The 24,984-nt window shown below is 46.6% G+C and overlaps 1 protein-coding gene and 1 long non-coding RNA gene across 3 annotated transcripts; one reads left to right on the forward strand and one right to left on the reverse strand.

Annotated features, from left to right (window-relative positions):
• Positions 1–9,452: 9,452 nt before the first annotated feature.
• Positions 9,453–10,628, reverse strand: LOC124246917 (uncharacterized). The gene is made up of 2 exons (XR_006890633.1): positions 10,505–10,628; positions 9,453–10,002 (listed from the first exon to the last, which is right to left on the reverse strand). It is a non-coding gene; the product is annotated as an uncharacterized LOC124246917 (long non-coding RNA).
• A 580-nt stretch (positions 10,629–11,208) lies between these two features.
• Positions 11,209–23,022, forward strand: MSL1 (MSL complex subunit 1). Of its 2 annotated transcripts, XM_046675676.1 has the most exons (9): positions 11,209–11,976; positions 14,460–14,683; positions 15,753–16,135; positions 18,044–18,091; positions 18,538–18,602; positions 19,244–19,311; positions 19,714–19,838; positions 20,006–20,078; positions 20,473–23,022. In XM_046675676.1, the coding sequence occupies exons 1-9, from the start codon at positions 11,209–11,211 to the stop codon at positions 20,561–20,563; spliced, it is 1,845 nt and encodes a 614-aa protein (XP_046531632.1). In that variant the 3' UTR covers positions 20,564–23,022. The 2 variants fall into 2 exon arrangements, with proteins under 2 accessions (XP_046531632.1, XP_046531633.1); XM_046675677.1 differs by lacking the exon at positions 18,044–18,091.
• The last annotated feature ends 1,962 nt before the right edge of the window (positions 23,023–24,984 follow it).

Raw genomic sequence — 24,984 nt, forward strand, 5'->3', positions numbered from 1 at the left:
GCGGCAGAGACATGTGCAAGCGAGGGGGTGGGGCACGTGGCCCTGCCCGAGCCAAGGGAAGGCGCTCGCTCAGCACTGCCTCTCCCCTCCCCACGCTGGCGCTGCCTCGCCACAGGAAATTCCTAGTGCTCCGTTGCTGCTGCAAAACATGTTTTTGGGAAGTGACTTTCAATAAGGATGGAGTCAAAGGACTATTTAAAAAGAGATAGAACGGATAATCAGTCTGGGACCGATTTCTGCTCGCCTTTGCCCTATCTCTCTTAGATCCTTGTACATGTTGGGGTGGAGGGCTGAGCAGGAGTCACGTGTTCCCAGTTCTCACCTGTTTCTTCCTCCTAAATTATATAAAGTTGAAATCAACCCGGTGCCCATGGTGAGCACTGGGGCTGTGGTTCCCTAAGATAGTGGTTCTCAGCATGCACTGGTGCTCCTAGGATTAGTAGCAGGCTCAGCATCACCAGGGAACCTGTTAGAATGCAAATTCTCAGTCCCCATCCCAGGCCAACTGAATCAGAAACTCTGGCAATAGAGCCCAGTAATCTGAGTTTTAACCAGCCCTCCAGGCAATTCTGATGCGCTGTCTGAGAACCACTGCTCTAAGGTCTCTGTTCCCCAGCAATCAGTTTTGTAGGAGAATCTAGCCCAGGATTTGGGGAATGTCCACGTTCCCACTTTGTGCTTCTTCACCTTAAAATTTATCCAGACAGCATACCAGATTCAGCTTGACTCAGTGTAAAAAACATTGAGTGCATACTGTGTCCAAGGATGCTGGAAATGAGAGCAAATGAGTAGTGGGAGGATAAGTAGCTGAAATCTGAAAGGGGAAGAGAAGGTTCTGGGGGAAGAATGAGGGGAAGAGAAGGCTAGGATTGTAATTATTTATCCTTTTTCCATCTTACCTACTTTTCTTCCTGTCCTGAGGCCCCTATTAGAACAACTGATTGTGCCTTAAATTGTTTTGAGGCTGGAGGTAGAAACTGGTCCCTTGTCCATTTTTGCTGGCCATGGGAACCCCAAGCTAGTTATAGCCGTAGGTCCTTGACTGCTACCCTTCTCCCCGCCCCCCCCCCGCCCCCGCATAACTAAGAGAATATGAGCACCCTGTGGGTGTGCGCACACACATACACACACATACACACACTCACTCCTTCTTCTTGGGATCTTGGAGGCAGGAGTAGAGAGAGCCAAGGAAAGGAATGAGGTCCCTAAGGGTTGGAAGTACCCTGGGCAAAATGAGTTTAACAGATAACAAGCAGGAAAAGTCTTTCAATGGGGGAGGGTGGGGACAACCCTGGCCTACTCCAGCTTCCTGAGACCCAGAAACTGTGACCAGAGGAAGCAGAGGGTCTCTAAGCAAATCACAAAGACTCCTGAGAATGAAACCTGAGCCTGGAAAGCAAAGCGACTGGAGAATGGGGGATGGACACTAGATCAGACAGGTTCCCTTACACAGGCAAACAGAGCAGGGTGGGGCATTCGGGAAAAGCCAGGGATGGGAGCCATGCTCAGCCCCTCTCCTCTGGCCTTCCCTTGTCCATCACACACAGCTTCTCAGGAGCAGAGCTCCCATTACTGTCTCAAGTGTGACCAGTTGACTCCTGCCCTCTCCCTGCTTCATTTTTTGAGGAATATGCTTTCCTCTGATTCTCACCCTTTCTCTGTCTTCTCTGCATGTTTTCCTCTCTGTGACTGAAAGGCTCTGGGCTCAAGGAGCAGACAGCCCTGCAGGCTCAGCTGCAATGACCTACATTGGCTCTCCCCTAGGCCCTGGGTGTGGGAGCTGAGGTTTCAAGATAGGAACTTGGGAATCTGGCACAGGTCTACAGATGATGACGTCAGGGAGACAGGCTGCAAAAGTGGCACTGAGGGACCTCGAGGCAGGGGGCGCCACAGGACCATGTTCTCACGCTGTCATTTGTGGACAATATCAGAAGACTCTCTAACCCCCAATGCAAAAGCATTTCTGAGCAGTGACCCCTTGGATAGGAGCCAGAGGTCTCTGACAGGCCTGTCCTCTATTCATTAGATTTGGGAGTGGTTTCTTGCTGAATCCACCTCAGTCTGCTGCAGCTGGCTGGAAAGATTTCCTTGGCTTTGATGTGGACCAGTGAATTCAGATTTCAGCTGATTTACTTCAGGGACATGAGCAGAGGTGGTCAGATATGCAGAAATTCACTTTCAGGCTTTACTATATAGAGACCCATGTACTTAGACCCAAGGGTTCTGAGAAGGATCCAGGAGCCCCAGAGCTGAATTGCCATTACAAACCCCTTACTTCAGGACTCTGGCAGCTGAACCTCTCCATTCAGCTATAGGCCTTCTGGAACAGGGAAGGCAGGTTCTGAAATAGGAGTTTTCCCTTTCTCTCACAATAAACCACAGTATTTAGGATGCCCACCACTTCCAGATTGTGGATGTCTTGCCCTGGCAAGGAAAACTTATTGTAGTGGGAGGAAATTAGGTGTTGGTGACAGAATGACAGATGAGACTTTTTGTTTAGCAAAAAGAGAGAGACTAAGCGAGCAGGCTGTTCAGGACTGGGTGGCTCTCCAGTCCAAAGGGCTTCCCCTTGGCCAAGCCCCACCCCAAAGCCCAGGAAGTCCACAGCTTGGCACCCAGCCAGGGTGAGAGCATTCCTCAGGACTCTGATAGGCCAGGGGGAATGGTGGTGGTGTTCCCACCGCGAGGATGGGGGAGGGGAAGGACGCGTGCAGGGGAGGAAACAATCACAGAGAAGAGGATAAGGGTAAGAGGCGGGAAGCTGGTTCCCAGTGCCACAAGTCCCTTTTAGAGAGAAGGGTTGAGGGTGCAGGCCTTCCCAACGGCAATGAGAAGGGTCTGCAGCTTCAAAGCAGATGACCTCTAGGTCACCTCTCTGATCACGGTCGTCGCCGACGTCCCACACTGTCCTCTGGAGATTCTCTCTCTCTCCCTCCCTTACCCCCGGGCTGTGGTTGAGCTCGGGAGCCCCCGAGTGGCGAAAATCTGGAACTGCAGCTGGGCTGGGGGAGGAGCCTATCGAGGCTCGCTCTGTCTCTCCATCAGGGCCCCTCCCTTTTCCTCCACTAGGCCCAGGACTCTGGAAATAGCACCTGGTAATGGGAGCGCTGACAGAAGCTGAGTTATAGGACAGCAAGTGTCCCTAAGTCCTTAATGTTCTAGCTTGATCGCGTTTGAGCTGTTTCCCTTGAAACAGAACTCCAGGACTCTGCCCATTCCCTTCCGCACATTGCCTGTTAACATGCCCCTGGGTAGTGTGCTTCTTGGCTACAATGAGGTCTCCCTCCACAAGCCCCCAAACACATCTCTTGGGCTATCCACTACCATCTACACGACCTCTATGGCTTTGAAGGGACAAATGGCCCCATGATAATTCTCATTTTAAATCTACCCTTCCCTACCTTTCCTTCTCTGAGCACTGCCTGATGTACAACTCTTTCTCCCAGTCAGCCTCTAACCACATACCTTCCATCACCCCAGTTCCCTACCCAATCTCTCAACCCCACATCTCAAGTAGGGAAAAGGAATGGGGAGGAAAATGGGCAAAGCAGAGGTCAGAATTTTTCCCAAGGAAACCGGTTCACTCTGTTTGGCTTCACTTGACCTATTTTCTAGCTTTTCCTGGTTAGTCCTCTGGTTCTATGCATCAAGCCTTCCCACTGGACTAATTTTTGCTGTCCTGCCCACTCCCCCTTCCTCCAACATGATCTCCTGGGGCTCTTCCCGTCCAGGGCAAATGTTCCCAGTGCTGAGAGAGGAAAAGACTCCATTTGGGAAATAATTTATGTCAGCTTGAGGAATACAAGCCAAAAGAGGGAGAACTGATTCCAGGGTTGTAGGGGAATGGGAAGGGTAAAGGAGGCAAGAAGCAGAACATGCACCCTAGACAAGGCCCTATTTCCATTACCCAGCCCACAATTAAAGAACTCTTGGTTCTCATCTGGTATGTGAGGATCTCAGAGAGCTCTGCAAACATCATGAAGAACTCTAGGGGAAATGGAGTTGGAGTAGAGGTAATCCAACTTTGCAGTTTAGGGACTAAAACTTTACCCAACTCCACCTCCAAAGTAGTTTTCTTAGATGGTATCCCTTCTCTTGAATTTGCCTCATCTTTTAATTGTGTGATCCTTAATGTTATTAACCAGGGAGCTATGTGCCTATGAAATGATTTTAAACAGAAGCAGCCACGTTCCGCTATTGTACTCAAGCTCTCAATCAACTTTCCTCTCCTCCCCAAGCTGCCGCCCCACATTCACCCTGAAGGGGGCACTTTTGTTCAGTCGTTAGTTGGTGCCAGCGAAAAGGGAGCCCCAGGAAGGAAACATAACAATTGGTCACGTGTTGGGGGTGGGGTTCTCGCAGGGGTTGCTGGGACAGGGAAGGGAGGTCCACGTGGAGTGGGCGGAGCCCGCTGAAAGTTTTGGCGGGGCTGGCCAAGGGAGAGAAATACCCAAAATTGAGTTATGATTTTATTTAAAAAAAAAAAAAAAGGCACTAGGGAGGGTGTGTCCTGCCCTCGGAGAGGCCCCGGCAGAGGGGAGAAGGGGAACGGCACACGAGCATCCTAATCGCGGAGACCGGGAATGCAGGGCAGGGTTTCTGCCAGAAAGAGCTCTGAGCCGGGGCCGGGCTTCGGAGCCGGAAACCTCGGTGGCTCCATGCTGGTTCCCCATCCCCCAGCCTCCCGAAGAAGGGAAAGGTGGCCTCTCCATCCGTGGTCTCATTTCGGCACCATGTGGGGCTGGGCTGATGCCAGCCACGCAACCCTAGTCTTTATTTACCTTCCCAAGAGCCTCAGGAAGCCGCCCAGATGAATCCTCTCTCCCTGGGAAGAAGCCAAAACAAGCCTCTTTTTACTACATAGTTATGCCCCACTGTTCGCAGGAAAACACAGCTCCATACAGTCTTTAAGCCGGAAAGGGCCTTAAAGATGATCTGTTTCAATTTTCTTTTTGGTCTGAGGAAACCAAGACCCAGACAGGTAAAAGGATTTGCTTGCTGCATGCTGTTTGCACACCATAGGCATTCCCTTCAAAGAATGTAGGTCATAGAAATGGAATCCCACCATTCTGAAAGCCTCAGAGGGATGGTGAAAGTGTTGGCTTTAACTCCAGCCATACCTTTAGCCAGAGGGCAAGAGGGACTGGTCATTATCCCATTAGGGATAAAATAGGCAGAGAATTGTTAGGGACTGGATATATGGGTCCTACGGTTCTCCTAGGCTCCCTCACACCTAGCAGCTCCATATTCTCCCTCTTGGCCTTTACTGTTTGATGTCCTTACATGTTTCCTCCTTACATGTTTCTGTTTAAGGATTACCACAGCTTAAAACCTAATGGTTTGGAAGCAAGAATTCACTTCCCTTCTTAGAAGAGCTTCTCTTCCCAGGTTTCAGTTTTCTGGTGGTTTATCCACCTCATCCTGTGAATTGAGATCAAGAAGATAAGAGCTCCAACCCAAAAATCCCAGCCTTTTGGCTTTGGGGGCGAAAAACACATTTACTTAGTCTGGAACAGTGAAATCCTAGACTTTAGATTTCAGAGCTGTAAAGTTTCCAGAAAAAAAAATGTGGGGGACTGGTGTTGGATTGCCAGCTTTTATTTTTGCCAAGTAAGGACAGTAAAAAAACTACCACTACTTGGGGCCGGCCCCGTGGCCAAGTAGTTAGGTTCGTGTGCTCTGCTTTGGTGGCCCAGGGTTCCGCCGGTTCGGATCCCGGGCACGGACATGGCATCATGCGTCAAGCCATGCGGAGGTGGCATCCCGAATGCCACAACTAGAAGGACCCACAACTAAAAATACACAACTATGTACGGGGGGCTTTGGGGAGGAAAAAGGAAAAATAAAATCTTTAAGAAAAAAAACCCGAAAAACTACCACTACCAATTGCTATTTACTATCACTGTTTCACAAAAGAAAGTACCTTTTAACACACACAAAATGGGAACCATGTAATCTCAGAATAAACAACAGTTCTAAGCTATCCTGCCTTGACTTCCATGGGTACTATAGAGTGCCTTTTTCTTTTTAATTTTGTTGTGGATAGGTTCCAGTTTGGTCTGTTGGTCTCTAGACTAGTGGTAGGCAAACTACAGCCTGAGTGCCAGATCCAGCCCAATGCCTGTTGTGTATGTGCCACATCCAAGAATAAGCTAAGAATTTTTAATAGTTGAGAAATCTACAACAATATTTCACGACACCTGAAAATTACATGAAGTTCAAATTTCAGTGTCCCTAAATAAAATTTTATAAAATAGTGGAGTCTTACACAAGAACCTTTGCTTTTAACCATTGAGTCTCCAACCTGTCACTCCTTCTATATCCCCGTACCACTAGCACCTTAGGTTAACCATTCATCATTAGCCACACTCACTCATTTACAGATTGTCTTTTGTGCTACAGTGGCAGAATTGAATCGTGCAAGAGACCTGCAGCTATCAAAGCCTAAAATATTTACTTTCTGGCCCTTTTAGGTCTGCCAACCCCTGGTATAAACTCCAAAGCAGTAGTTCTCAAACTTGAGGTGCACCAGAATCACTTGGATGGCTTGTTAAAACACCGACTGCCGCGTCCCACCCAGTTTCTGATTCATTAGGTCTAGAGTGAGGTCCGAGAATTTGCATTTGTAACAAGTTCCCAGGTGATGTTGATGATGCCAGTCCAGGACCACACTTGGTCTACTAAGAACACATAGGGAATTTGCTCATGGAATTACCATCTGTCCAGCCTTAGAAATCTTGATCACAAAGTCCTCCTTCTCCTTCACCCCCTCCCCACACTTTGTCTTGATCAACAAATTCTGCCTATTAATAATAATGTGGGGGCTGGCCCCATGGCCAAGTGGTTAAGTTCGTGCGCTCCACTGCGGTGGCCCAGGGTTTCACCGGTTCAGATCCTGGGCACGGACATGGCACCGCTCATCAGGCCATGCTGAGGCAGCGTCCCACATAGCACAACTAGAAGGACCCACAACTAAAAATATGCAACTATGTACCAGGGGGCTTTGGGAGAAAAAGGAAAAATAAAATCTTAAATAATAATAATAATGTGATAATTACACTATCAAGTATTACCAGGTGCCACATGCTATGAGAAACACTTTACATGAATTATCTCATTTAATCCTCCCAATAACCCTGTGAGGTAAGGTATTATTATCACTTTGCAGATGAGGAAACTGAGGTAGAGAGGTGAAACAACACATGGTGGAACTGTAAGTGCTGCTTCAGTCCAACACCGGAGACTTTGCTCTTCACCATTGAGTCTCCCACCTGTCATTCCTCTATATCCCCATACTAGTGCCTTAGATTAACCATCCATCATCTCACGCCTGGACTATAGGCTTCAAATTGGTCTCCTGCCTTCAGTCCAAAGATACAAATATTGAAGTTAACTTTCAAAACCACAAATCTGATCAATCCACACTTCGCTGGAAACCCTTCAATGTTTCACCTTGGCTGATAAGTTATCCATTCCTTAACTCGGCCTTCAGACCTTCATAATCTAGTCTCAACCCACCTGACCTGCTTTATCCCCAGACTTCCTGCTATCCAAGCTAAACACCAGCCAACTTCTCCCACTTACTCCAATACGTCCTTTTATCCCATGCCTTTGCAGTGTTCTTACCTCTGTCTGAAATGTCCTCCTGTGGTCTCAACCTTTAAGACTCACCTCAGTTGTCACTTCCTCAGTTCCTTCCAGATAGTATATTCTATCTTCTCTGTGCTCCTATACAACTTTCTTCCTGCTGAAGTTTCATTGTTTTTTACACTATATTAATGTTATATGACTGTCCCTCTCAACCAAGCTAAAAGTCAAGGGTAGATGCTTTCTCTTATTATATCTAAACAGCTCATTTACTCATGCAATCAATATTTACTAAGTGCTTACTTTGTGCCAGGTATGATTCTAGGTGCCAAAGATACAGCAGTGAACAAAACATGAAACCTACATTCAAGTGGGAGAAGACAATAAACAAGGTAAATTATGTGTTAGATGGTAACAAGTACTACAAGAAAAATAAAGCAGAAAAGGGGGAGAGGGAGTTTGGAGGGGGTTGTGAGTTCACATAGGGTGGCCAGATAAGGTCTGATGAAAAGATGATATTTAGTAAAGAGTTGAAGGATGTGAGAGTGGAAGGCATGTGGATATCTGAAAAAAGAGTGATCCAAGTAGAGGGAATGGCAATGAAAGGACCTGAGCAGACACATGCCATGTAGGCTTGGAGGACAGCAAAGAGGAGAGTGTGGCAGGAGGAGAGTGAATAAGGGGGAGAGCAGTAGAAGCCAAAGGCAGAGGGCAGTACCAGGGGGTCAATCCTATAGGCCATAATAATGATTTTATTTTACTCCGGGTAAGATGGGAAGAGCCAGCCCTGGTGGTCTAGTGGTGAAGATTTGGAGTTGTCACTGCTGCAGCTAGGTTTGCTTCCTGGTCAGGGAACCACTCTACCCGTCTGTGGGTTGTACTGTGGCGGCTGCACCTTGCTGTGATGCTGAAAGCCATGCCATTGTTATTTCAGATTTCAAATTTCAAATTTCAGCAGGGTCACCTGTGGTAGACAGGTTTTGGTGGAGCTTCCAGACTAAGACAAACTAGGATGAAGGACCTGGCCACCCACTTCCGAAAAAATTGGCCATGAAAACCCTATGAATAGCAGCAGAGCATGGTCTGATACAGTGCTGGAAGGTGAGAGATGGTACAAAAAGACCCAGCAGGGTTCTGATCTGCTGTACACAGAGTCGCTAGGAGTCGAATCAACTCAACGGCACTAACAACAAAAGATGGGAAGCCATGAGAGAGTTTTGAGCAGAGAAAGAACATGATCTCACTCACATCTTATCAGGATCACTATAGCTCCTGTGTTGAGAACAGACTTAAGTAGGGGAAGAAAAGGGTTGAAACTGAGAAACTAATTACAAGGTTACTGCAATAAAAAGTGAGATAGGATTAAGGCTTAGACCAAGGTGGAAGCTTTGGTGATGTCGTGATTTTGGATATGTATTTTGAAGGGCAATGAGACTGAAGACAGATTGGACATGAAATGAGAAAGAGAGAAAGGCTGTAGAAGAAGCAGGATTTGGGTGAGGGAAATTCAGGAACATGATTTTAGATGTAAGTTTGAAATGCCTATTAGACATCCAAGTGGATATGTCTCCTAGGCAGTTTGGAGATATGATTGTGGAGTTAGGGGATGAGTCCAGGAAGAAGATATAAATTTGGGAGTTGTCAGTGTAGAGATGGTATTGAAAGTCTTGAGAGTGAAAGAGATCAACATATTCTTTGTGCCTCCCACTACGTCCCTCTTCATTGGTCTCCCTAACCCCAATACTTCCCTTGCAGATCTAAGGCCATACAGTCTGGTGGAAGAGGGCTGGGACTCTCTTGGCTTCTTAACACGTTCACACTCATTTGTTTCAGATTTTCAGTGCTTCACGCTTTAGGTGCACAAAGCAGAGAAACAGTTTTAATTAGAGGGTTTTTTTACATTAGGCCAAAGAATGATAGTCATCTCCATTTCCCTACGGATTGGAAAAAAATACACCTCAACAGAAAATAACAACAACAGTCAATTAAAACTAGTTAAAAGTTTTTCCACGAGGAATTCTGTGAGGACTTGTTGGCTAAAGTTACCTGAAAATTAGCGCGCGCGCACACACACACACTGAACATGAAGAGGAAGAAGCGCTCAACACAAGAGAATACTCTCAAGTATTCCTATTCCAGGTAAAGGGATAAATCGCTTCGCAGATTTCCTTCGCTGCAACCTTTCATGAACCTCCAGAAGATGCTCAAGTGACTTAAGAAGGCTGGGGAGATGGTCGTTGGGAAAGAACTGTTGGTAGTTGGCAACACTTCATTCCAGGGAGGTTGTGGCAACAACTCCCTCGGCTGCAGACATCATGGATTTTCCTCCCTCTGGGAACCAGAGGTCCCTCCGTTTCTGGTCTGGATCCCTTAGAGACAAAGAACTTCATTCTCTCCCATAGCAGTGTGGGGCTGCTGGGGAGAGGAGGGGGTGGAGGGGTTAGAATTCTACCCCCAGGAAACACCCACAGGCGCAAACAGGAGCCTGAATCCTGACTCTGGTCCAGGAGGCGTGCGGGGCTGCGGGGCCCCTGCGACCAGGGCCAGGCCAGTTGCCAAGGTGCCCGTGGAAGGGGCCGCCCCGCGCAGGCCGGGGACATGGAGCGCACGGTACACTTTCACGAAGGGCGCATCCGCTCCTGAAGCCCCCTTCTCCCTCTCGACTTCATTCTCTCGCGCCCCTTTCTCCCGGGGAGCCTCCGCATTCCCCATTTACCCGTCGCGCCCTCGCCCTTTCTTCCCTCCTCCTGACCCTCCCCCGGCTCGCCCCTCCCTCGGCAGCCCACCTTCACCCCGCTCCTCCGCGGGCTCCTCAGTCCTCGCCCCTTATCCCCGGCCTCCCCTCGCCGGCCCCCCGCACCCGGGGCCCCCGCGGCCCCCTCCCCGCCCCCCTCGAGGCGGCGGCGGCCCCTCTCACAATAGCGCGGCCCGCCTCCCTCCTCTCCGCTCCCGGTTCGCTCCCTCCTGCTTCCCTCCCGGCGCATGCGCCCTCCGGTCGGCGGCTGCTGCGGCGGTGGCGGCTACGAGCGGCTCCGTTTTTTTAAAGGGAAACGCTGAGGCGCCGGGGGTGACGCGGGTGGGGGGAGCCCGAGCCGCGGAGACCCCCAGGGGAGGCGACAGACCCCCTCCCGGAGTAGGAGGGCTTTGGGCGGACCCATCCCTCCCACCCCCTCCTGAGGAGGAGGGGGGGGAAAATGGAGGCTCGGGGCGGCTGAGGCGAGCTCCGGGGCGGGGGGCCGGGGCGGGGAAGGGGGGTGTGGGGTGGGGAGACGAGGCGGGCCCGGCCGGGCCAGGGGGGGCCGAAGCGAGCTCCGGGGATGAGCTCGGGGGCGGCTGGGTGCGAGCTCCTGCCTCTGAGGCGAAGGCGGCGGCGGCGGCAGCAGAGGCGGCGGCGAGGCCCCCATGGGCCGGCGGCGGGCCTCAGCCGCGGCCTCCACTTCTCCGCACGCCGGCGGGATGGCGCCCGGGCCCCGGAGGAGCCGCGCTAGCCGAGGCCTGCTGCCGCGCTGCTGAGGCGAGCCCGCCAAACTCCCCTCCCCCTCCTCCGTCCTCGACCCCCCGCACCTCGCCCCTTCCCCACCCCCTCCTCCGCCTCGGTCCCCGCCGCTGCTCCGGACCACTATGACCATGAGATCCGCAGTGTTCAAGGCGGCCGCGGCCCCTGCCGGCGGCAACCCTGAGCAGCGACTGGACTACGAGCGGGCTGCGGCGCTGGGCGGGCCCGAGGACGAGCCCGGGGCGGCCGAAGCCCACTTCCTCCCTCGGCACCGTAAGCTCAAGGAGCCGGGGCCCCCGCTGGCCTCCTCCCAGGGCGGGAGCCCCGCGCCCTCCCCTGCCGGCTGCGGCGGCAAGGGCCGGGGCTTGTTACTCCCGGCCGGGGCGGCCCCCGGGCAGCAGGAAGAGAGCTGGGGCGGCTCGGTGCCCTTGCCCTGCCCGCCCCCGGCCACCAAACAAGCCGGCATTGGGGGGGAGCCAGCGGCAGCCGGAGCCGGCTGCAGTCCCCGACCCAAGTATCAGGCGGTGCTGCCCATTCAGACGGGCTCTCTCGTGGCGGCGGCCAAAGAGCCTACGCCCTGGGCTGGGGACAAGGGTGGGGCGGCTCCCCCAGCTGCCACCGCCTCGGACCCGGCGGGACCCCCACCACTACCTCTGCCCGGGCCGCCACCCCTCGCGCCCACCGCCACCGCCGGGACCCTGGCGGCCAGCGAGGGCCGATGGAAGAGTATGAGGAAGAGCCCTCTCGGGGGTGGCGGCGGCTCGGGAGCCTCCAGTCAGGCCGCCTGCCTCAAACAGATCCTTCTGCTGCAATTGGACCTCATCGAACAGCAGCAGCAGCAGCTGCAGGCCAAGGAAAAGGAGATCGAGGAGCTGAAGTCAGAGAGAGACACGGTACGGGAGGGGTTAATCTGCGTTCGGGACGAGCCGCGAGTTGTGCGCATGCTCGGGGGAAGGGGGACTGTAGGAGGTTAAGGTATCCCTTGGTTAGGGGTAAGGAGGTTGGCCACCAGCGGAGGAGTAGCTTAGGTGCCGGGTCCTTGGGACCCAGGCACACAGACACGTTGGGTTGGAGGGAAGGGTTAAAGGGCAACCTCCCAGTAGGAGGGGGAGGGGAAGTTTCAGGTGCCCAAGGGTTAATTTAAAATGACAGCCCCAGACTTGTGGGAAAGACCTGATTTGTGAGGAGTTGAAAATGAAAAGGTGGGATGCACATTTGGTGGCTTTCTGGAAGGGGTTAAAGTTAAAGAGCTTTTGCGTTAGAAATGCATCCTGAAGGAGAGGGACAGAGCAGCTGTTGCTCTAACCACTGCTGTAGCATCTTTAGATGGGAGGATAGTAGGCCTTTTAATTGGCAGAGGGGTAGAGGTGATTCACAGTGGATTTCTATTTTAGTTTTCTTAAATGATATTAAGAGAATCACTGTCTTTGATTTCAGGCAATTTTTAATGGGAATCTGAGTTATCAAACATGACCCACTGCCCAGCTCCCTTGTATAAGCATGGTGTTTAGAGGCTGGAAGATTTTGAGGCATCAGGGGAAAGTAAGCTTATTAAATGTATTAAGTGGACCAAAGAAAAAAATCTCTATTTTAGAATCTTAGGGTAGTAGGGAGATCATTTCTTATTTCTTTGTACTTCTGAGGAGCGTGACTATATAGGCTTATTTTTACTGCAGCAGTAGTTAAGGGCACCTTATGTGTTAAAACATATTCCTTCAGATATGAGGAAAGCTGTGGTGGGGGGGGGTATTACTGTGCTAGCATACCTTACAGCTGCCTAAAAATAAACATGGTTTCTACAATTGTGTTCAGGCTGCAGCAGTCTCTCTCCCTCTCTCTCCCTCTCTCTCCCTCTCTCTCCCTCTCTCTCCCTCCCTCCCTCTCCCTCTCTCTCTCTCTTTGGCGTTGTGTGCGCCAAGGGCTGAGCAAGGGAGCAGAGGGCTATTCATTTTGTTTGCTTTCCAAATGAATCGCATCAGGCAGCGGCTGTTTTATTGGAGAATACATTCTGCAAGGTGGAATGGGAGCTGAAACAGGTCTCATTAAAATATCTCATGGTGTTGATTTGTGGAAGTTACTCAACATGGAGGTGGCACTGCTCAGCTACTGTACTGCAGTCTAGGGGTGTGATGGTACTGTAATTACAACACATCATATCCTTACCTGGGGGGGTGCAGGAAGAGAAGGACCAGTGAAGGAGAAGAAATCAAGGAAATGTCACCCACAAACCGTGGTTAAGTAATGTTAAGGCTGTGCATCAAAACAAGAGATGAAATGAGAGTATGGCTGACAGGGGGTCTCTGTGCTGACTGTGGAGGTTTCTGCTCAGTTCCTGAGGTAATGGCCCCTTTGCAGACTTTCCTAGGCAGGAAAAGTGGGGTGAGTTAAGGATAGAGTGTCAGTCTGAACTTGGCATTCACTGCTTCTGTTGTGTGTTGCAGTCTTAGCGTTGCTTAAGCTTGTTTCTCTTATTCTAATTGTTGTTTGGCCTCTACTGAAATCTATGCAGCCAAGTGGATATAATGAAGGCAGCATTAATATCACTGTCTAACCCAAATAAAATTCTTATTATAGGGTATAAGTGGTGCAGTTGGCACCTTTTCTCAGAACATTTTAACATGAAGTTTTCAATGATAATTGACTTCCAGTTTCTGTTTGATTATGTAGTCCTCCTTTAATTAGAGTTTAAAAGACTTTGTTTTTACTAAATATTTAGATAAATAGGTGTAATTTTTTTCTGTTATCTCAAATGCAAGGCAATATGCGTATTTCATGATCCTTGGGATTTATGGGTACTGGTTTCTATTATAATTCTTCCAAATTGAATGTTCATTGTTTAGGTGGCACCCTCCCACACACACACACCACTTTTAAATAACACTGCACTGTGACTATGTGAGTTTTTAATTCCTTCTTCATGCACTATTTGGACTTTGCCCTTGCGTATAGCGTTTTGGACTGGAAGTACAGAGGATAGGATTTGGAGAACCTTAGGGCCTCCTAAAAGAACATAAGGTTAAATCTGGAAACTCCCAAACTGACTTGGAGCCACATGGTTAGCAATAACAGAGACCATGCCATTTAAAAGGCATGTTGTGGCCCCTCCCAGTGAAGAGGATCTTCTTTCAGAAGAATGAACTACAAATTCCCCCATGCCCCTCCCCAACTAGGTTAGCCCCTAAAATTAAGCAGTGTACCTTGTCTTCTCTATTGTGTTTAAGGAAAACTATTCAGATTAATGTCTGCCTATTAAGAATAAGTTCAATTGCTATGGTCCATGGCAAGAGGCAGAAGACCATACTGATTCCTAAATGGGGCTAAGTACCTGTGTTTAATTTTTTGTGTTTTGAGTCTGTATTTTGCCACTCTCTTTTAGCTCCTTGCTCGGATTGAACGGATGGAAAGGCGGATGCAGCTGGTAAAGAAGGATAACGAGAAAGAAAGGCACAAGCTGTTTCAGGGCTATGAAACTGAAGAGAGAGAGGAAACGGAGCTAACTGAGAAAATTAAACTGGAGTGCCAGCCTGAGCTTTCCGAGACATCCCAGACTCTGCCTCCCAAGCCTTTCTCTTGTGGGCGAAGTGGAAAGGGACACAAAAGGTGTGCTGATAACTTTGTTACAATGTCTGGACATGATGAGGAGACTTGTTTCCAGTGACTGAGAGCAGGGGATTGAGACTTATGAATTAGTTCTAATACAGTCATATCCTGAATTAAACTATGAGGTCTTCCCTGCTGAGAAACTATCCTGAAATGGTCTTGCGCGGGCTATAAAAGTCTTTTAAGAACATTTTGGTCACAGTAATAATTACAGAATGCAGAGTACATCATAAAGAGAATGGGCAACAAATGTGACAGCTGAGTTTCTTAAAACTATAGCAGTCCACTTCAAGTTAGGAAGTATTAAGTTCCTTCATTGTGTTAAGCACTGGTAGACATAAAAAAGTAAGATGTAACTGTCCTTGGACTCAAGGAAATTAGTCTAGCTGTAAGGATGGCCTAAATTTTGAAAACTCAGAATTCAGCTGAAATAAAATATGCAGATAGACAGCAGCGATACAAACTAGGCCTTGTAAGATTTAGGGATATTAAAGATTATTCTGAGTTAGAATAGTGAAACTTTAAGGAGGAGATGGATCTTGAAAAAGACGTACAGAATTTAAGTTGGTGAAAAGGAAAGAAGATGGCATTCTAGGAATGTGGGCATCAGGGGAGGGAGAAATTGGTAGGAGAAAGAGAGCCAGCATATAGCAAGAAAAAAGAAATAGAGCTTGTAATTGACATAGTATGGGATTAGGGGAAAAGTAAGACTGGTCTGTGGTTGACGGGAATGAAATAGGCCACAGAGCAGTGGCACCTAATGTTAACTATAGGATCTTGAATAAAATAGGAACCTTTTTAGATTTAGTTGGCAATAGGATACCTTTAGAGGTTCTTATGCGTGGAAACTCACTTATGCAACAAACATTTACTAAGGGCCTGTTCTGTATACTGTTAAGCATGACGCTGTCCCTGCTCATGACTGCCAAATGAACCCAGAGATTTAGATACTTGTATACTGGTCATTTTGGGGCAAGAGAACAAGGTAGTTCTCTTGCCCCAAAATGTAATGAAATCAGGTTTTATTTGAGTCAATAAATTTTATAATGTTTTCTTCCCTATCTAATAGGAAATCCCCATTTGGAAGTACAGAAAGAAAGATTCCTGTTAAAAAGCTGGCTCCTGAATTTTCAAAAGTCAAAACAAAAACTCCTAAGCACTCTCCCATTAAAGAGGAACCCTGTGGTTCCTTATCTGAAACTGTTTGTAAACGTGAATTGAGGAGCCAAGAAACTCCAGAAAAGCCCCGGTCTTCAGTGGACACCCCACCAAGACTCTCCACTCCCCAGAAGGGACCCAGCACCCATCCCAAGGAGAAAGCCTTCTCAAGTGAGATAGAAGATTTGCCGTACCTTTCCACCACAGAAATGTATTTGTGTCGTTGGCACCAGCCTCCCCCATCACCGTTACCATTACGGGAATCCTCTCCAAAGAAGGAGGAGACTGTAGCAAGTAAGGCATAGAGAACACTTGCTCTTATACCCTAGTGGTGGCGGTCAAGCTAACAAGTGTGAAAATGCCTTTGGCATTTTTAAAAAAGTGCAATCAATAAAGCAGAGTTCTGTCAAGAATGAGTAAGTTAACAGCCAGAGACAGACACTGTGCAGGCATTGCAAATAGATGGAATTACAGCAAAATGTGCTCAATGTATTTGCCTGCTTACAACACTGGGAGATGTGTTTGCCAGTAAGTTGCTCATCACAAGAGCACCAGACTTGGGGGTGTAATCTCCAGCAACTTGCATGCCCTCTGAAAGAAGGGTTTTCTGTGCTGTGAAATGCATAGAACTTATACTTTGCCATGCACGACTGTTCCTGCAATTGATATTGTGTGAAACCTGGGAGGGTGGTCTTTGGGTGTTCTCAGGGGCCAATGGTAATTTTTGGGTTGGGGAGCCAGCTTGGGGTGGGGAATTTCACCTGGGCCTCCGCTCTTTAACTATATAAACATTTATCTGTATCTCTATGTCCCGGTCTGGGGGGCAGGAGGAATCTGCCAAAGACCAACAGTCTTACTTTATCTTACTATACTTCACAAAGGTTCTAAATGTGAAGAGTTTACTTGGATTGCAGTAGCCCATTGGTTGTTCATATATTTAAATAAAATGGTCTACAAACTATTTTTCAAACAATAAGGACTATCTTGGGATATCTGAGCTGCTTGGGGAGGGTGTGGGGTGTGGGACCTTGGTCTTCATTCCCTTTTTTTTCTTTATGGCTTCCACACAGAGATGCTCCCCTATGTCCTGCATCAACCAGTAACTGGAATGTGCCTTCAATCGTGTAATGTTAGTCTATGACAGTCACTGCGGATGCTCCGGGGTGATGGTGGGGGAAGCCTTCTTGGATAGAGCTGCAGCCCCAAATTTCTACCACTGTGTCTTGCCCTAGCAGGGATGGGGATGGGAGTCCATTCCAATAAGACAAGAGCATTCTCCAGGCTTTGTTTGACTGTTCTGGTGACAAAATTAAGTGGACAAGATAGATTACTCTTCTTAATTATCTAAAATTCATTAGGCCTCACCCTTAAGAACATGAGATAGACTAGGACCCTGATCTAGGTTCAGGTTTTTTGTTGGTTCAGTCAGTTGAATAGGTTCATCCTTAATGGTTAACCTTCTTGCTGCCATGGCAATGCTGTGTAACAACTTAAGAGAAACCATGAAGCAACTTCCCATCCGGGATTGGGAAATGGCTTGGTCCGGAGCTGTTCTGTATGACTGGCTGTTTTTGAAAACCCTATCTGCCCTAGTACAGAAAATTCCAAAAACCTCTGAGATTGTGGGCATAGCAGTACAGAAAGAGTCTGATTCGGGGGATCCCAGCCCTTTGAGGAGCCTGAGGTGTGAATAAACGCGTGAATCTATTCTTGATGTCCGTATCTCAAGAGGAAGTCTCAATGGCTTGTTCTAAGGAAGCCAAAGTCTTTGTGCATGTTGTTCAGGCTGGACCAGCAAGGTAGTTTGTTTGGAGGGAGGAGGGAGCTGTTTAAGAAGACTACATATGTAAGTTTTGAGAACACTGATCTTTTATTTGAAAAATAGGGTCAACTTTTACTCACCTGCCATGTTCTGAGTTTAAGGTTTGATATCCTTGGCCATCAACTGTTGCAGGGAAACCACCCTAAATAATGAAGAAAAGAAGTCGTCTCAGTGTAAAAAAAAAAGTGGTGGGCTTATTTTCTTTTCTTTTGTCTGTTGTTCCCTTTCCCCTCCCCCAGAGAGAAATTCTCAAAAGAACAACTCAAAAAAACCAAAATGGCTTCCTAGTGAGAACTTCAGTGATGATCCTTTCCTCCATTTTGGGTATGGGCTTTTTTTCTTTTTACACTGAGATGATTCTTCTTTCCTGCATTATTTAGGGTGTCTGATGCCATCAAGTGTTGCAGGAGAAACTTCAGTCTTGGCTGGTGAGTAGAATAGGAATTGTGCCGGCTGGGCCTGGGGTGGTGGTTGGTGGGATGGTGGATGGTTGGGAGCTGCATTCCCCATCAGTTGGATGTGGGAAAGTGAGATTCCTTGGTGTATGATTACACTATAGACTTCAAAATGACTACAAATTTCAGTTGTTTTTCAGGAACTGCAATAGCATCCATTATATGAATTGTCAGGTATTGGTGTAGGGTTTTTTGTGATCCTGTGTTTGGCAGACTGCAATGGCATTTTAGGTTCTTTTATACCGTAGCGAGGACACTGAATATGGCTTCAGGTGAGGCCATAGAATGGATTCCTATCACTTGGTAACTTTGTCTTATCTGGGGAGAGACCTCTTATCCTAGTGAATAGCAGGAGGGTTGTGTGACCTTGGACTTAAGGGTGGTTCCACCCCTCCTCCCTTTCTTTTTTTTTTTTTCAGTTCCTTCTTGGAGGGACCACTCAGTAGAGCCTCTAAGGGACCCAAATCCTTCAGACCTTTTGGAGGTAGGTACCCAAGACCTGTCTGTGGAAGGGAGTGAGAGACAGACTAGAAATAGGGGTATAATTTGACTATGTCTTAGTAACTGTATGGATGGGTTAAATAGAACTTAAAGCCAGAAGGGAACTTGAGAGATTATCTAGTCCAATGCGTTTGTTGTATAGATGAGAAAACTGAGGTCCAGAGTGGTTGATTTATTCAAAAATAAATATCTAGGGAGTGGTAAAACAAGCTAGATTTCATACTAAGTAGAAAAGTTAGCATGTACCACTCAGCAGCAACAATATATATTGCAAGCTCATTTGACTCTTAAAAGTTTGATGTTTATTTTAAACTTAGACTCTTACCAAGTATGGAGGTAGGGAGGGTTTATGGCAGTCTCAAGGGTTTCAGTTTGATGTGACTTTCACTTGGAAAGTTATGGAAATGATTTTGAAATCTGGAGATTCTGTAAGGGTAGGGGTGGGGAAAGGAGGATGTGTTTTGTTGATTTTGTTACCAGGAGATTCCCATGATATCCATAGAACTCACAGACTCAGGTGGGACCTGAAGGTGAAAGATTTTATATTCCTGGAAGCTGGAAATGAGCTAGTATACCTGTGTCTCACAGTGATGAAAAGCTTATCAGCATCTATTCTTTACACAGAACCTGGATGACAGTGTGTTTTCAAAGCGGCATGCAAAACTGGAGCTGGATGAGAAGAGAAGGAAAAGGTGAGGCTAGAGATATTCATCCTGGGAAGCTGAACCCTAGGACCCTGACCTCTCTCATCCATGCTGTGGAGAGTCCTGGAGCTCTTCACACTCTTAAATCACTGGCTTCCCAATTGGTTGAGTATCTTAGTTTGAAGTGGTCATTGTTGTAGGTGAAGATGTTTGGCTTCTTTTTCTTCATGTATGCCCTTCTTCAGTTCCACTCTCTGGAACACCAACACGTGATCTAGACTGCTAGGCGTAATTCCCTAAACAGGCAGGCAGTTCTCTTTACTCCCCCATCAGGAAGAGTCAACAAAGATCTTCCTATCATCTGGATTGTATGAGTTGCTTTTAAAGAGCAGGTTTTCAGTAATGTTGCGTTTGTTTGTTTGTTTTGTTTGTCTGATTTGTTTTTCCCAGATGGGATATTCAGAGGATCAGGGAACAAAGAATTTTACAGCGACTGCAGCTCAGAATGTATAAAAAGAAAGGAATTCAGGAATCTGAGCCTGAGGTTACCTCATTTTTCCCTGAGCCAGATGATGGTAAGTTTTGTTCATGTAAAAGAGTGGTTTTTCAAAGAAGAAAAAGGGTGCGAGGCTCCAGGATACAACTTGCTGTGAATGAATGAACAGTATTTTGGAGCAGGTACAGTTGCTAGACATTTCCCATCCGTGTCACTAACGAGGTCCCATTTGGCTTTTTTCCATAGTTGAAAGTTTGATGATTACTCCCTTCTTGCCTGTTGTAGCATTTGGACGACCATTACCAAAATTAACTCCACAGTAAGTATAAAGTTTTTTCTCCCTCCTCTCTCAGGTAGCCTGCCCTTCACCTCCCTTTCAGATTTCATGAAAGCCTACATATAAGGTGGAACAAGTGGCTTAGAGATAGCCATGGTTCCTCAACAGAAGTGAGGCTACTGGGGCAACTTTTACAATGATAAGATTCCCAAGCCAGGAATTAGGAGGATTGCTTTTTGAGTTAGAAATAGATTATTCAGTCACTTTAATAGCACACTGTTGCTCTGGCTATGAGGCAGGAAAGATGACAAACTTGGGACTTGGGAATCAGGGCTAGGATTGGTGAGGGGCATAGTGTCTTTTTTGGAGTTACTCTCATTCCCGCATTGAATCCCTTCTAGTCTTTAAAGTTGATTTGCTTATTCTTTTTTGCCAGGAATTTTGAACTGCCCTGGTTGGATGAGCGTAGCCGATGCAGGTTGGAGATCCAGAAGAAACAAACACCTCACCGGACGTGTAGGAAATAGCTGTGCTGGCAGGAACCTTCTGTCTTCAGATAGTTGTAGCATGCCACTCCCAGAGAGTGGCAGAGACCTGTATATGTGACCTGTGTCCTCATGTATGTTATCATTCGCTGATAGTGCCCTTCCATACTCCCTTGATCTTGGTTCTGTTTTCATCACTCTGATTTCACAAAGACTCTTTCATTGGGCTAATTGTGAATTATGGAGGGTGATTGGGATTTCCTTTCCCTTTTGGGGGAAATGAGCTCTCAAGCTAAATCTATAGGATGGCAGATTTGGAAGCTTCAGGGGTCTGCTTCTATACATTTGCCTGTGTTAAAGGGGTAAAAGGGCTCTCTTCATTAGATGTGTGGAAGATGAAGCAACCCCTGCCTTTAGAGCTGTGCCTGCATGGCACTCTTCTCACGGTGGTATACCCTTCCTTATAGTTTGCATAGAGTGGTTTTTACCCTAAAAGAAAACAAAAAAGCCTCACCATGAGCTTAAGGACCAGATGAGGAATAACAAGTCAAGTGATGAAGCAAGTCATCTTCACAGGGTAGAAAAGAGATTGGAGAGTTGGTAGATAAATGTCTGAAAAGACAGTTGTTCTCTTAAAACTATTCTGTGATATAGCCATGTGGGAAGGGATGTTTGGCTGTGATTATTTTCGTAGTTAATGGGTAACTGAATTTCTTCCCTCATCCCTCAAAAAATAAAATATTTGGAAAAGAGAATGGGGATGGTTAGTTTTGGACAAGTTATGGCTCCTAAACAAAAGCAGTTGGTATTTGGGGATGGCATGCCAGAACCTGTATAGATGTCCTTGCATCACTTCACTTCTCAAGTATTCCTTAGTTGGGCTTTATCCTTTTAGCTGAGCTCTTGGTGGTGGGATAGAGATGTAGGGAGGGTGGGGGGTGTATGTGGAAATATGTGCTTCCTTTGGCTGGCAAATGTCTACATCTTGAAACAAACAGATGTACCTAATGAGCTTCTCCATTCACTTTGTAAAGGTAGATTTATATGTGTACCATCTTGGTTCCCCCCCCCCTCCATTTTGTTAAAAATTTTCAGGACAGCACTCCAGGCCACTTTGGTCTCAGTGTAAGATCCCTGTAACTATCTGGAAGGAAAATAGAGCCAAGACCTCTGGTCTTAAATATATAGGAATTGCCTTTCTTTAGTCTTCAGGACTATTGTGTGAAAACAAGTAGGGGTCTAATCTCCTAGAAGGTAGGGGCTGTTATCCTTGAAGAGACTATGTCCCCAGATTATTAGCACTTTTAGAGGAGAAGCCAAGGTATGTAGGGTGTGTGGCCGGCCCATCAGTGGAGCATGAGAGAATGGGATACCATTGTGGGAAAAAATGAAAAGTTCCTCAGGGGCCTCCCACTGCTAAAGCTTTTTTTGTGAGATGTTGATCTGTGCTCCCTGGGTTTGACTTATAAAGGAATTATTCCGGCAGCACATATAGTATTCTTGGATGATCTTGCTGCTCTTATTTCTCCTTTTATGTGTGTGTGTGGCTATGGGTTTTCATTTGTAACTCCATCTACTTAGGAGAGTGGGCTCTCCACAAGGGAACCTGCTGTGAACTTCTTTGCAGCAAGAATGTAGAGAGAAATAGGACTTATTCCACTAGGGGCTCTCATCTCACACCTTAAGGAGAGAAAGGAGAGTTCTAGAAAAACTGGGCCAGATTTTCTTTGTTCTCCATCATTTTAATATGGCAACCTGTTCAGCTTTCCTACTCTGACCTATGTTATACTCCTTGTAATGTGCCCAAGAAGAAAAAAAGACCAATCAGTGTCTCTTTACTTTATTCCTTCATTCCTCTCAGTTTCTTCTTGACTTCCAGTATTTGACAGATTCTTAATTTGGATATGGGTTAGCAAATTTAACCTTTGTGTTTGTGACCTACCCAGGGGACTACCCAGATTCTGAACTTGAGCTAGACTAAGAGGAATTCATGAGGTGCTATCTGGCCAGACTTAAGTGGATTCTGTTTCCTTGGTTCTCCCTCTACCTAGGACCTTTTATTTTATTGTCCCCTCTTCTAGATCAATTCTCCTTTGATTTGGATATGTTGAGGTTTGTTGAGAGGAGGTTGGAGAGTAGATTAGCAAAGTTCCAAGAGCAAAATTACAGTGTGTTAGAGTGTGGGGGGAAAATTAGTCTTATTTTTTCCCTACATGGGATACAACACTGTGAAATTCAATCTTCAACTGAAGGCCCTGAAATTCTCCTAAAACATAGTTCTTTGTTTCTTTCTTTAACAAAGTTTAAGCTAGTGTTAATAAATTAAAAAGAGAAATTGCTTGTCTGTCCACTTCAGCTTTGTTTTATGCCCATTTCATATTGTTGTCTGTGTTGTAATTCATACTTTTGATACCATTTCTGATGTGTAAAATTGGTTGTCTTGTAAATATCTTATAAAGAGTTCAATTGTAAATAAACTATTGTGGCTGTTAATTTTTGAACTTCTGCTTCAATTTATTAGATCTACTGGGAAGCATTAAATCTGCTTGTTTTTGTTTTTGACGAAGATTAGCCTTGAGCTAACATCTGCTGCCAGTCCTCCTCTTTTTGCTGAGGAAGACTGGCCGTGAGCTAACATCCGTGCCCATCTTCCTCCACTTTCTCTGTGGGACGCCTACCACAACATGGCTTGCCAAACGGTGCCATGTCCGCACCTGGGATCCGAACTGGCGAACCCTGGGCCACTGAAGTAGAATGTGCGAACTTAACCACTGCCCCACTGGGCCGGCCCCAACAATTCTGCTTGTATATTTTAAAAGATTAGAAAAATAAATCAATTTTCACAAAATACGAAAACACACCATTTTCGTTTTTTATAAGGTATTCACTTCCATTTGTATGTGAACACAACATTTCATCCCTCTTTGTCCTGTGTTCTTCCTTACACACATAATTGGCAACTTTAAAAACAATAGAGTATAGGGTGCTTGGTGTCCAAATTTTTACAACCTCATAGCTGAAAAGACCTTAGAGGTGATCTAGTCTGACCTCCAATACATGATTTGCCCTTGTCAACATTCCAGACAAATGAAGTCCTGCTTCTTTTTTTCTATACATTTTTTTTCTGAATGTTAGAAAATTCTTCCTTGTTGATAAAAATCTAACTTCTTGTAACTCAACGCCCATTGGTTCTTGCTTTGCCTTCCATGATGATAAAAAAAAGATCAATCCCTCCTTTTCCTCATAGTCCCTGGAATAAAGATTGCTATGGCTATCCCAGTCTTGTCTACATGGTAAACATTCAGAGATCTTACCATTGTTCCTCAAAAGAAAGGATTTTGAATTTTTCACTTCTCTCTGGATGAGTGAACAATTTGCTCATGTCCATTTAAAAACTGAACCCTTGGGGCCGCCTGGTGGCATAGTGGTTAAGTTGGCCTCCTCTGCTTCAGTGGCCGGGGGTGTGGGTTCAGATCCTGGGCACTGACCTACACACTACTCATTAAGCCATGCTGTGGCACATCCCACATACAAAAAAGAGGAAGACTACCACAGATGTTAGCTCAGCGACAATCCTCAAGCAAAAAGAGGAAGATTGGCAACAGATGTTAGCTCAGGGCCAATCTTCCTTACTCCTCAAGAAAAAATTTTTTTTAATTTAAAAAGCTGGGGGCCGGCCCGGTAGCGCAGCAGTTAAGTGAGCATGTTCCCCTTCTGGCGGCCGGAGTTTGCCGGTTTGGATCCGGGTGCAGACATGGCACCACTTGGCAAAAGCCACGCTGTGGTAGGTGTCCCACATATAAAGTAGAGGAAGTTGGGCACAAATGTTAGCTCAGGGCCAGTCTTCCTCAGCAAAAAGAGGAGGAGTGGCAGTAGTCAGCTCAGGGCTAATCTTCCTCCAAAAAAAAAAAATTAAAAAACTGAACCCAGACCCAACAGCTGAAAGGCAAAGTGGCAGCATATTATTTTCCTTATTTACACTAAACTTGGCAAGTTTATTTGCATCAATTTACTTTGTGATCGATAAGATCCTGCAGATTTTTTTTTTTTAATTTACTAAATCATCTATCCTCCGTTTTGAACTTAGGCGATTGGTTTTTGGAGCTGGATTTACAAGTTGTCACATTTGGCCACTTGTTTAACCAGCTGACATCTGTTTAGATACTGATTCTATCTCTGAAGGCATTCAGAATGCCTTCTACTTTCAAATTGTCTACGAATTTGTTAAGCATCAGGATCCTTAACCATCTAATTTGTAAAAATATCACACAGGACAGAATCTGTGCTATGCTATAGTGACCTTTCTCTGTTTGATGAGTATTATCAATATGCACTCCTGTAGGTGCACTAATAACTTAGCTCACGCATTTTGCATGTCTTCATTACGGTCCAAAGAAAATACACTGATTTCTTTCATTAGTGACAAATGTCTTGCCAAGGTCAATATCAAAATCCCTCATCTA

This window comes from Equus quagga, chromosome 11 (assembly GCF_021613505.1).
Source record: "Equus quagga isolate Etosha38 chromosome 11, UCLA_HA_Equagga_1.0, whole genome shotgun sequence".
NCBI lineage: Eukaryota > Metazoa > Chordata > Mammalia > Perissodactyla > Equidae > Equus > Equus quagga.